Here is a 13,107-nt window from a genome sequence, read left to right on the forward strand (position 1 = left end):
TACCTACAAATCTTAGTACTCAGTTATATTCTGTACATTTAGGAAAGAATCCAGACCTTTCTTAAAGCAATCTACTGAGCTGGCCAGAACCACCTCTGGAGGGAGTCTGTTCCACATTTTCACAGCTCTTACTGTGAAGAAACCTTTCCGTATTTGGAGGTGAAATCTCTTTTCCTCTAGACGTAGAGAGTGCCCCCTTGTCCTCAGTGATGACCGTAAAGTGAATAACTCAACACCAAGTTCACTGTATGGACCTCTTATATATTTGTACATGTTGATCATATCCCCCCTTATTCTCCTCTTCTCAAGAGTGAATAAATGGCATGCACTACAAACACAGATTCAGCCATTGTGATATATTACATCTTTATAAATAAAAGCACGTTTCATAAACAAACGAAGATATTGCCTTTTGACAAGCAGAAGTACAACTTGAAAAAATATATTAAAAAAAACTGTAAATTCTATTGGCTGGAAGGCCATTGCACATATTATTTGAATATAATTTGTTTTCTTTCAGCAGCTTAGTGGATGCTCCTTACATATTCTTATGTAATTTCCTGTGCATATATACTGCCAGTATTGTTATATTATACATTGATAAAGATAAACTACGAACAGAGACAAAACTTGCACTAGCACACGAATAAATACATTAGAATACATTATAAATTAGTAAGCTTACAGTAACAACAAAATATGTCGACTTGACACAACATTTAGTTTTCAGAACAATAAATATCTAAAGATTCTTCTTCAGAGGAGTAGAAAGAGTTTGATGTGTTCTCTACAATATAAATATATAAATAAATAAATAAATAAAAGATCTGGTGTCACCAGTGACACACCTCCTTCCCTAATAGTACAATAAAAACAAAGGTATCGTCTTTTGGGACTTTATATGAGGTTATATACATAATTATAATTATATAATTTTATCACTTCAGCCCTGGAGGATTTGGCTGCCAAATGACCGTGCGTTTTTTTGCGATTCGCTTTAAGGCTTCATTCACACTTGGCGGACTCCGTCGCTACGGAGTCCGCCTGCTCCCGTCGGCTCAGCGGGAGATCAGTCCGCAGATCTCCGCTGAGCCGACGATGACAAGCTCCTCTCTGCTCACTGAGCGGGGAGGGGCTTGTCGGGCACCGCTGTGTCCCTATGGAGCGATCTGATGAAAACGGACAGCATGTCCGTTTTCATCAGATCTTCCCCGATCTGATCCGCATGGACGGATGGGGACGTGGCCCCCATACGTCTGTTTTTAGCGGGTCGGATCGGGTCGGATGTCAGCGGACATGTCTCCGCTGACATCCGACGCTCCATAGCGATGCATGGAACGGCCGTTCAGGTCCGCCGACAGACGGACCCGAACGGCCAAGTGTGAATGAGGCCTAACTGACAATTGTGCGGTCGTGCGACAAAACAAATTAAAAAGTCCTTACCGCCCCCTTGCTTCGAGTGACAGGTTATTTACATATCTCTCCTGGATGTTATCATAATATGAGGTGATCCACAGTTCATAGACAAGTGACCTGGATGTGTTATGTGGGGGGAAGGGTGGATTTCTCTCTTTCTCTCTTTCTCACTCTCCCCACATAACACATCCTGGTCACTTGTCTATGAACTGTGGATCACCTCATATTATGATAACATCCAGGAGAGATATGTAAATAACCTGTCACTCGAAGCAAGGGGGCGGTAAGGACGTTTTAATTAGACAGGTTTTTATCTGGAAGTCTGTTTTATTTCACTGAACAATAATAGAGGATTGCTCAGAGCTGGAGTAACTCTGCGTGGCAAGACTGGGCACAGATGATAGGAAATCTTATACTCTACATTGTGACAGCAAAACATTTTTTTTTTTTTGGGGTTTACATCCACTTTAAGATGGGCATGGGCTCATAGGGAAGAGCAAAGTATGATTTAGAATGGGGGAGTTCCTGCATCTATTCTCTGGGAAAAAAAGCCCTGCCTCAGACTAATGACCAGTGGTGGCCGCTCCATAAGGGGCGCAGGGGCCCTACCCCCCATTCGTGTGTCCAGCTCTCTAATCTACATGCAGGGCACCAGATGCATGGATTTCAATGGGGTCTTTGTTTTTTTAAGCACGTGATTAGAGCCTGAGGTTCTAATAGGCTTTAAAAAAGTGTGGGCTTGAGACGCAGATGCATGAATATTAGCACTTGTCTTCCTCATTCTCCTCCCGGCCAATCAGGAAGCCCCTATTGGCCAGGGAGTCTTAGGACTCCCTGGTCAATCGTGTCTCAGGACACACTTCCTGTTCCTGTGCGGCTGGGAGAAGAATGTCTCTCTGTGTGCTCGCTGGAGAATCGGTCAGAGCGGCCCTGGCTCTTCCTTCCTCCATAAGGCGGCACAAACTAACATCACCCCCCCACCCCCTGTGGGAGACAGATACCAGCGAGTGAACAACCTCCCCCTCACACGCGCATGATCACCCAACAAGCCCCCCCCCCCCGCGCGAGAGACGGATGGTGGCGATTCACTGTGAATGGGTCATTAGAATGATGCCTTACCTCAGTGTTTCTCAACTCCAGTCCTCAAGGTGCTCCAACAGGTCATGTTTTCAGGATTTCCCTTAGATGAAATGGCTGTAGTAATTACTAAGGCAGTGAAACGAATTAAATCACCTGTGCAAAATAATGGAAAACCTGAAAACATGACCTGTTGGGGCGCCTTGAGCACTGGAGTTGAGAAACATTAAGGTAAGGCATCATTCTAATGGCACATTCACAGTGAATCGCCGCCATCCGTCTCTCGCGGGGGGGGGGGGCTTGTTGGGTGATCATGCGCGTGCGCGCGAGGGAGAGGTTGTTCACTCGCCGGCATCTGTCTCACACAGGGGGTGGGGGGTGATGTTATTTTGTGCCGCCTCCCCCCTTCCCCCCAAAAAAATGTCAGCACCAGCCTCTACTGTGGATGACAGTTGGAGATAAAAGAAAATATGTCCCAGAACTGTGAAAATACAAAAGGATACTCAATCCAGACAGGTTTATACCCCTTTTGGGGTAGACAGTTGGGCAGACCATAATAGCACTGGCAATCTTGCCAGTTAGAAGTACAGCACTGTTACTAGCAGGAACTATCATAAAATAATATCTGTTACACCCAAATGTATCATTATCACCAAACAAACTGCTTCTTCAGTCAGCATGAAAGGCATGGATGAGTCAATACTATTTCATCATACTGTAATCTTTTTTGTTACAGGAATTCTGATTTTATGATTATTTTTTATTCTTGGTATTTCCATATAGCTGCTGTTTCATTTGCAGCTGCAGAAAAGATCCGGTTCTGATCTGGACTCAATTCGAGGTATAAAACTCTTCCTTTGTGATCTGTAGGGGTAAAATAAAAATAGAAGATCCAGATCAAATCTATGATGAAGAAATATAAAATAACAGAACACATCTACACATGCTGAGCCTTGTGTTTTTCTAATTCTTCAAAACTGCAGCAAACAAAATACCGGCACCTAGCAGACAGCCATGAGTGCAAAGCAGGGGTGTTCCTATCATGACATAACGTCAGCCTTATTTAAAGTGGTTGTATAGTCAATTTTTGGACTTCTCGGCTTAAAGCCCGGCAGACGCCGAACCTTGCCGGAAAGAAGTCTCCCACGCGCATGCGCGGGAGTGACGACATCGCGGCTCCAGCCACTCACAGCGCTGGAGCCACGATACCCAGAAGACACACGAGGAAACATGTCAGCTACCTCGACGTGGACCAGGTAAGTTACCGACGCCTCGTTCTAAGGTAAGTATTTCATAATGAGCTAGTATGCGGTGCATACTAGCTCATTATGCCTTACAGCCGCTGTTCTCCTCTGGCTAAGCCCAGTGTTTCCCCATTTATACATTGTTGCTGTTTTTTAAATGTAATTATTGATTTATTGTTTAATCATTTTTAGATTTGCTCCTGATGAAGCGGTACACACTGCGAAACTAGTTGAGACTGTCATAACCTTCAACCCATCGTGCTTTTTTCCTCTCCTGGGGACTTCTATTTTGGTGTTGTAGATGGTTATCACCATTTTAATTTTGTATTCTCTTTTGTCTGTGTTTGAATAAAATGTATTTCTTGTTTTAAATATTTATTTTCATTTTTTACCTTTGTATCAGTACCGTAATAGTCCTATTTGGCCCCCTCCTCTTCTTGGTTCTGTGGTTCGGGGACCTTAGATCCAATTATTCTATATTCTAATCTCAAGGATAATGGTACCTTTCACTATAGTATTTACATATCCTACTCCAGAGGCTCTCATTCATATGTTTTAGGAGTGTGTCTATGGGAATTTTTGACCATCCAGTTTGTGCACTGGCCCAAATCATTTAGTGGAGGGGGAATTATGGTGTGGGGTTGTTTTTCAGGGGTTGGGCTTGGCCCCCTAGTTGCAGTGAATAAAACCCTTAGGCCTCGTACACACGGCCGAGGAACTCGACGTGCCAAACACATCGAGTTCCTCGGCCAGTTCAGCACTGAAGCCGCCGAGGAGCTCGGCGGGGCGAGAGCTCCCATAGAACAACGAGGAAATAGAGAACATGTTCTCTATTTCCTCGCCGAGCTCCTCGTCGGCTTCCTCGGCCGAAAGTGTACACACGGCCGGGTTTCTCGGCAGAATTCAGCCAGAAACTCGGTCGGAAGCTGAATTCTGCCGAGGAAACTGGTCGTGTGTACGGGGCCTTAAGGTGTCAGCATACCAAGACATTTTGGACAATTTCATGCTCCCAACTTTGTGTGAACAGTTTGGGGATGGCCCCTTCCTGTTCCGACATGACGCCAGTGCACAAAGCAAGGTCCATAAAGACATGGATGAGCGAGTTTGGGGTGGAGGAACTTGACTGGCCTGCAAAGAGTTCCGACCTACGGACTAAAGCCTCGTACACACAATCCGATTGTTGGCAGGGGATTGTCTGTTGACAGACTGTTGTCCTAAAATCTGACCGTTAGTACGCTCCTTCTGACAACTGTTGTCCAACTATCTGCCAACAAATGTTGGATGGCAGACTAGTACATTTTCGGCGGACAACGGTCTGTTGTCTGATTTTTGTATTGTCAGTACACAAGTGCGTCACACAAAAGTCAAAAGTACAAACGTATGATCGGAATTAATGCTCACCAAACATGAAATTAGCAGAAGGGACCCAAAGGGTTGTACTCAATGATTGAAATTTCTCGTAGTACGTCACTACGTTTGTGTTTGTCGGCTGGCAATTGTGTACCGTTAGGCTCCATGCACACTGAAGCTGATAAAAGCTATAAAAAAAACGCCAGTAGCTTTGCAGGGAGCCTTTCAACGTTTTTTTTTGCATTTTTGCAATAGCTTTAATCAGCGTTTTTCAGTGTAGCTTTTTTCTTTTTTTTTTTTTTCAATGGATAAAAAAACCGCTGGCGCCAGCGTTTTTGAGCGTTTTTGGGCGTTTTTAAGCGTTTTGCGGTTTTTCCCGAAAAACGGCACTTTGAACGCAAATTTTGGGCGTTCAGAAAAAAGCCAATAAACTCCATAGCTCATTTACACTAAAAAACGCCCGGGTGTGCATGGGCACATAGGCTAACATAGAGTTCAGTTTATGGGCTTTAAAAAAAAAAGCCAAAACGCCAATAAACTGCAGTTTATCAGCTTCAGTGTGCATGGAGCCTAAGTATGCAAGACAAGATCCAGGCACACGCCCTTTGGACAAAAACCAGAGGCTCGGTTGGCCAACAATTGGATCGTGTGCATGAGGCTTAAGACTGGGATGCCATTAAAGTTCATGTGTGTGTAAAGGCAGGCGCCCCAATACTTTTGACAACATAGTGTATGTTATAACAATATTACTCATTCTAAAATTAATTAAAGTTATGGAATGGAGTTGCCCTTAGTGATACTAACCCCAGGAGACTGCATTCACTATATCTGGTCTCCCACAGTACACAGAACATGGAAATGCAATTATTTTAGTAAATATAAACTGCTAAATGCCTTTTCTCAACAGAAGTATATAGCAGTCTTGTGACTTCGTTCAGTGTCTGGTTAAAGCTTGTAGGAGGAGTTTTTATTCACTTCTGACTGTTTTATGACGTGGTGATTGACCCTGTGCCGATCACATGCACCCTCCCAAGATGAGAAAAAACTCTCTAGCAATACACACCAAACTGAGCATGTGCAGAGTACCTCCAAAGGCTCTGTAATTTCAGGAGATGGATTGGGGACAATAGAAGAAGGGGAGCATCCCAATTGAATAAACCCCTTAGGTTCCACATTAAGAACAACAAGCATACTTTACTGCATATACAGACTGATTTTACTGTTGTGGGTTTAGTAACACTTTAAAGGCCTTATCCTAACATTAGTGCCAGGAAAAAATATATACAGTATACATTTAAAACATTTACAAAACTGTAATGTGTAATAAAATATCAATAAAGACATGTTAAATTAAAAAACGACTTTCCTTACATTCATGCAATTTACTAACGAATAAAGACTCACCATATTTATCTGTCCTTTTTAGTAAAGTTGGATACTTCCAGACAGTCACCTGGTTTCTCGGTGTCCCATGACTTGTGGCCAACTCTCTTGTTTTAGGCAGCCAAAGAATGGAACAGATCTTGTGAAAGAAAAGTCAAAAAGTTTTGAAAATATGAATGTAATGATATTTTCATATGTTAATACTAACTCTACAACTGACCTACACAAAGAAGCACTAGGTAAAATGTATGGCTCATGTACATTGGCATTTGATACCCTTTTTTTCAACAGTGAAGTACAGGCAAATTTATTTGACTTGCCTGACTCATGGTTTGTGTGAGTGTGGAGTCGGGGTCAAGGTTTATTGCAGGTCAGGTTGGATGACTCATACAGGCAGGTCTCTGGTGCCTCCCCCTGATTCTAGAAGTTTGGGGAAACTTCTAGAAGCTAGTGGGCGGAGGCCAGGAGGGATGATCTGCATACTTAGAGGAATCTAGCCAATCCCCAGGTGTACTGTCCTGGCAGGGTGGCTAGGTAATCCATTAAATATGGATAAGGTTAGCAGGGGAGTCTGTAATGGACTTTTGCTATTAATCTACTAAGGACTGTGTGAGGAAGGGAAGAAAGTTGTTCAGCATCTTTGTGTACAGAAGAGGAAAATTGTCCTCTTTTTGTTGTTTTTTGCTTCAAAGTTGGGCATTTAATAAATCCTGTTACCCCATATAGTTGTTACCCCTAATAAAACATCAAAACTAAAGCCAAGGGACTGAATCCTTATGTCTGGATGGAAGCAGAGACTGCAAGTTGCCTGGCTGTGCAGGAGTAGGGGAACCAGATACCAGCAGACCCTGCGGGGGTAGTGCTACATATGAATTTGCAATCAATTTGTGGCAATTTGAAATAAACCAGAAGCAGCCACTAAAAACTCAAAACAGCTCCTAATACTTCAGAAACAACTCCCAACAAGTGCCGGAGCAATTAAAGGGAAAATTAAGCAACTCAGAAGTGATTAAAAGAAATGTAGAGTCACTTGAAAGCATACTGCACTGGATTTGCTTCTGAGACCAAGCTTAAAGCTGAAATTGAATCTGCTTATACAGTGTATTTTTAAAAATAAAGGGAGGAACAACTGAGAGAGACAATAGCTCTTTCCAAAGTGAGGGATTTAAAAGTGAGAGACGTCAATGCTGTTCAAAAGGGCACCTACCATTAGGGATAAGATTGTCAAAAATGTGCCTGATCCGCCCAAAAATAAAAATAACTTCCTCTCCTTTTTCACTGGTAAAGGTTTTTTTCCATGCAAGAGATGCTACGCATGTTTGAGAACACATAAACCGAACCAGAAGAAGAAAGACTTTACTGCAACAAGTACAGGAGATGTATATGAAATAAAAGAATTTATTTGCTGTAACACAGAGGGAGTTGTATACGCACTTGAATGTAGTTGCGGATTACAATATATAGGTCGGACCAAAAGAGCACTACGAGTGCGCATAAAAGAACATGTTCAAAACATCCTTAAAGGTTTTGATAAACATAGTGTATCAAGACATTTTCTCATTTTGGGGCATAGAGCCCTATGTGAAACATTGGCGAGGTGGCCATAAAGTTAGAACATTGAGCCAGTTAGAATCTCGCTGGATATTCACTTTGGATACTTTTGCCCCTCGAGGTCTTAACATAGATTTTGATCTTAATTGTTTTTTAAGTGACCGTTAGGATTACATTTTTTAATTTATTTTAATATCTCGCTTCATTTATCTCCTCTGTTCCACTCCCTTGCTATTCAATATTGATGACGCAGTTTGTTTTAATATTTACATGTGGATCTTTTTGCACACGTCATCTACGATTTTTAACCTTATGTGGCATACCTATTCAATGAAAAAATTAATATATTTATATGTTGCCATAAATTTTTCTAAAAACTTTTATATTTTTTAACAAATAATTTTATTCGGGCTCCTAATACCTCTTATATGTGGTATTATCTGAGTTTTAACCCCTCTAGGTGGATCACGAGCTATTAAATACTTTCCCCCTCGTTCTAAATGTTTTTAATGTTCCCTTTTAGGATGCTGTTTACTATCATTACAATTGTAGCTCCGGAAAGATGGCCGCAGCTCCACTTCCGGTGGCTGCAAAACAGCCGCGACTCCACTTCCGGCGGCGCTCGTTTTCGACGGACGCCGCCACTGCATGTTGTTTGCTTGGCCCGTGTTGCTGGCCGAGGTCGGGGGGTCACGTGTTGGCTCCCAACCAGATGCCAGACAAGATGGCCCAATGGAAGAAACGGACGCCAAGCGCCCTGTGAGACGCTGGGGGCGTCTCCTGAGCTCCAACAAAATGGCGGCTGCCGGACTTCCGGTGGAACGTCTTGGAGTGTCAACACACAATGTTATGGAGACATAATGGGATATCTCTGGTTATCTATTTTTCACATTTTCTCGCCGTTTTCGTTCCCTGCCCTAAGTTTTTTATATAAATGAGATGGCATGCTTGTCACCCATCTTTTTTAATGCCATTAAACTAAATATTTGCTGGGTGGTGTATTAGTATCTCTACTCCTAATAAACACCAGCAGGCCACGGGAAAATGGCTGCAGCTGCACTTCCTGTATGACAAACAGCTGAGTTAATTGACAGTCTACCAAACAAGTCACCCTATATAAGACATCTCCCCTATGCCTCTCACTACTCCTGAGGAAGTCACATGATAGTGACGAATGCGCATGAGACCACTGAGAGGTATCGGAGGTGACGTTGGCGACAGACTGCGCCCCCCCCCCCCCCTTCTTTTTTACATGCCTAACTGTATTTTTAACAATGTGAGTACCCTTGTTTATTAAGTTACGAGAATTAAAATTTTAAAACGATATCACACTATCGATGCTTTATTTCTTTGGGGCGGGATACTGATTAATCTGGGACGAGACTTCCAAGGAGGACCTGTCGTTTCTGGATCAGAGCCCATCTGGTTAACCATCTAATGTGGTTGGATCTATATGCTGTTACCTTACAGCAGTAAGGTAAGGGGACATCCTCATTCATTTTAAAAGGATCACTGGATATCTACCCACTTTTAACCTCACACTGCGGACCTACACCAGCACCTTTTTTCTCATTTTTTGGACTTTTAAATGATTATTTATATATATGTATATATTTATATATATATATATATATATATATATATTTTTGTTGACACAGCTTAAGCCTTGTTCATGGACTGTTCATCACCTGTTTAATATTGTTACCCACCACAGTTATTTGGGTGTTGTGTTATATATAATTTTTTGCACTATCCATTACCTCATTTTTTAGTGTATTTATCACACTAAGAGAAATGTGTGGAGCTATATGATTTGCACCAGTATTGTTCACTGATTATTCTTTGTTTATGCTACTTTTGGTGATACTGCTCTCATTTTCAGTTATACCAATCTTATTCCCTTCCCCCACCTGTCCATACACTTACCCATCCACCACCCATTAGCGCAGCACTACCTTCCCTATTAATAAGCACACTAGACACAAATTATTAAAAAAATGTATCAACATTTAATAATACTCATTTAAAAGCAAATCTACAAATATTAGCATGGACCACAATAGTTACAAAAGCGAGATAAATAGCAGTATGCAGCTGGCCAACAAGTTTCGCGCAATGGTGCTTCGTCAGGGCCTTGCAACCCTTCTTTTGAATTGTGTGGTCTACTCTGCTAAAAACTGAATTAAATGAACCAAAACGCGGCCCATAAGTCCCAAAGGCTGAGAGGAGCAACCAACTCCAGCAGTGACCAGTGGTAGTCAGATCCACTAGGTCAAGATGTGCGAATATTAGAACGTTAGAAGCCACCATCAACAGATCAGAAATCTGTGAACTAGCATGGTAATGCTCTTGTGTCCGCAAGTTGGGGGATCATCCAATACAGTGTACGGTGGTCAATGATGGGCGGCTTGGCCGGAGCTGGTGCTTACTACTCCACAGCCCCTTCTTTAGTTCTCCTCTTAAGATCCCTAAAAGGAGTTTTAAAGGCAGAAGTTTTTTTTATCTTAATGCATTCTATGCATTAAGATAAAAAAAATTCTGTGTGTAGCAGCCCCCCTCAGCCCCTTTAATACTTATCTGAGCCCCATCTTTATCCAGCAATGTTGCAGGAGCTGCCCGGGACTCCCCTCCTCATTGGCTAAGACAGCAGCGGGGCGCAATTGGCTCCCGCTGCTGTCAATGAAATTCAGTCAGCCAATCAGAAGAGAGAGGGGACGGGGGCCGGGTCGCGGTTCTGTGTCTGATTGGACACACAGAGCTGTGGCTCGACTTGGGTGCCCCCATAGAAAGCTGCTTGCTGTAGGGGCACTCAACAGGAGGGAGGGGCCAGGAGCATCGAAGAGGGACCCGAGAAGAGGAGGATCTGAGCTGCTCTGTGCAAAACCAACTGCACAGGTAAGTATGACATGTTTGTTACTTAAACAAAACAAAAAAAGAGACTTTACCATCACTTTAAAGTGGTAGTAAACTCTGTACTACCACTTTAACCTACAGGTAAGCCTATAATAAGGAGATCCTTGGCTAAAGGCCCAGCAGCCGCCGGACCTTGCCGGAAAGAAGTCTCCCGTGCGCATGCGCGGGAGTGACGACATCGCCGCTCCAGCCAATCACAACGCTGGAGCGGCGATATCCGGAAGACACGCCGAGGCAAGATGACATATTTTTTCTTGTCCTCATCTATTTATTTTTTTAATAGATAATTGTTTTGCTTCTTCTTTTTTATCTCAGCAAATATACAATGGTAGTGCTCTTTTTGGGGGGATTCAGGTTTTTATGTGAGGCCCTGACAGGGTGCAATATTTCCATTGATTTATACAATCTGAAACATTTTGTGGCTTACCTGTGAAGTTGTATTTATTGAATTGGTGTTTTTCCCACTACTTGTGTCCCAGATGCGTATCTGTCCATCCCGCATTCCACCTCCAACAGCAAGAGTGTCCGAGAGCCAAGGACACCAATTCATTGCCTGACGAAGATAATACTGATCTCAATATTGAGAAGTTCATTATTATGGAGACTGGAGCCTCATTTAATGTTAATATTTGACTTTGATGTAAGTTCCTTCAATTGACTGATCCCCCCCACCCCCCTCTTTAAAGAAACCCTCTTGCTGTCGTCAACTTTCCTAGTGCTTTTCCCTCCCATGCAATCTGGCCTGCCTACAGAAATGCCTACAGAAATGCCCATGGGCTTACACTCCAGGCTCCTTCCTTCTTCCCTCCTTTCCTCCCTCACTCTATTCCACTCTGCCCTTTCTGCTCTTTCTATCTGCCCTACTGCTATCATGGATAGGTTGTTAAGAGACATACAACTACTGGGTGTAGACTCGTCTACTCTACTTCTAAGAGGTACCTCTGTATATTTTGCTGCTCAGCAGAGGCGGCTCTTTAATTAGGCAAATTAGGCGGTCGCCTAAGGCCTCGCACTCACAGGGGCCTCACAGCCCCCTAATTTGCCTCTGCTCAATCACTATGTGCTAGATCCGTGCAAATGTCTGCAGCCATTTTTATTTGCTTGATTTTTTTTACCCATTATGGGCATGAGTGGGGCCCCTGTGTCTAAGTTTTGCTTAAGGCCTCAGAAAGCCTAGAGCTGCCTCTGCAGCTCAGTCTCTCTGAACCCTGAAAATCTAATAACTTAGTGATCTTTGGACCCCCGGTCGCATATTTAGGGGCTTTAGCAACAGTTTCCCTAGGCTGCAACACATTTCCGGGATTGTGTGTTGCAGTCGGTCCTTGCTTGTCTTCCGATAAGGATCAACAACTACAGCGGATCGAACGATCCTTGTTTACCATCGGAGCTCCCATTAGGCCAGTGTTGGGGGTCACCTGCTTCCACATCTCTGATCTTGGACCTGTTTATCTATGAGCAAGTGATCTTACCATTAGATATCTGCCCATTTTAATCCCTGTTAATCCGGTGTCTCAGTCCGTATATGGAGTTTTCACTTATATGCTTATGAATCTGGTTGTTGCGGTAAGCGGCTTTCCATAAGGTCGTGGTTTCCTCACAGAAGTCATATTCACGGTGGTGCTGTTTTATCCTGTCTGTGAGTTCTGATGTGATCCATTTTAAATAAATCCTGTGTCCATTTATCGCAACATTTCAGTGCCAGCCACCTGTCAGTGCCACAAGTGCCACTTATCAGTGCCCACAAGTGCCATCTATCAGTGCCCACAAGTACCACCTATCAGTGCAATCAGTGCCATCTATCAGTGCCAACAAGTGCCACCTATCAGTGCCTACAAGTGCCACCTATCAGTGCAATCAGTGCCCACAAGTGCCACCTATCAGTGCCATCTATCAGAGCCCATAAGTGCCACCTGTCAGTGCCAGCTACCTGTCAGTGCCACCTATTGGTGCCCATCAGCGCCAGTCACCAGTCAGTGCGCATAAGTGCCGCCCATCAGTGCCAGCCACCTGTCAGTGCCACCTATTAGTCCCCATATGTCAAACTATCACATGACATTGAAAAAAAGTATTGGTAATCGGTATCTGCGAGTACTTGGAAAAAAGTATCGGTACTTGTACTCGGTCTTAAAAAAGTGGTATTGGGACAACCCTAATTAAAATGCTTTGAGAGGGG

At 43.3% G+C, this 13,107-nt stretch overlaps 1 protein-coding gene across 1 annotated transcript in view; it reads right to left on the minus strand.

Annotated features, from left to right (window-relative positions):
• Positions 1-2,894: 2,894 nt before the first annotated feature.
• CDC20B (cell division cycle 20B) overlaps positions 2,895-13,107 on the minus strand; it is an 84,613-nt gene continuing 74,400 nt past the window's right edge. The window contains exons 10-12 of the mRNA XM_040339430.1: positions 11,362-11,487; positions 6,492-6,609; positions 2,895-3,357 (exon numbers count right to left, since the gene is read on the minus strand). Of these exons, the coding sequence (XP_040195364.1) occupies positions 3,254-3,357; positions 6,492-6,609; positions 11,362-11,487 (348 nt within the window). The 3' untranslated portion in view covers positions 2,895-3,253. The remainder of the gene's footprint in view (positions 3,358-6,491; positions 6,610-11,361; positions 11,488-13,107) is intronic.

Source organism: Rana temporaria, chromosome 1 (assembly GCF_905171775.1).
Source record: "Rana temporaria chromosome 1, aRanTem1.1, whole genome shotgun sequence".
NCBI classification, from domain to species: Eukaryota; Metazoa; Chordata; class Amphibia; order Anura; family Ranidae; genus Rana; species Rana temporaria.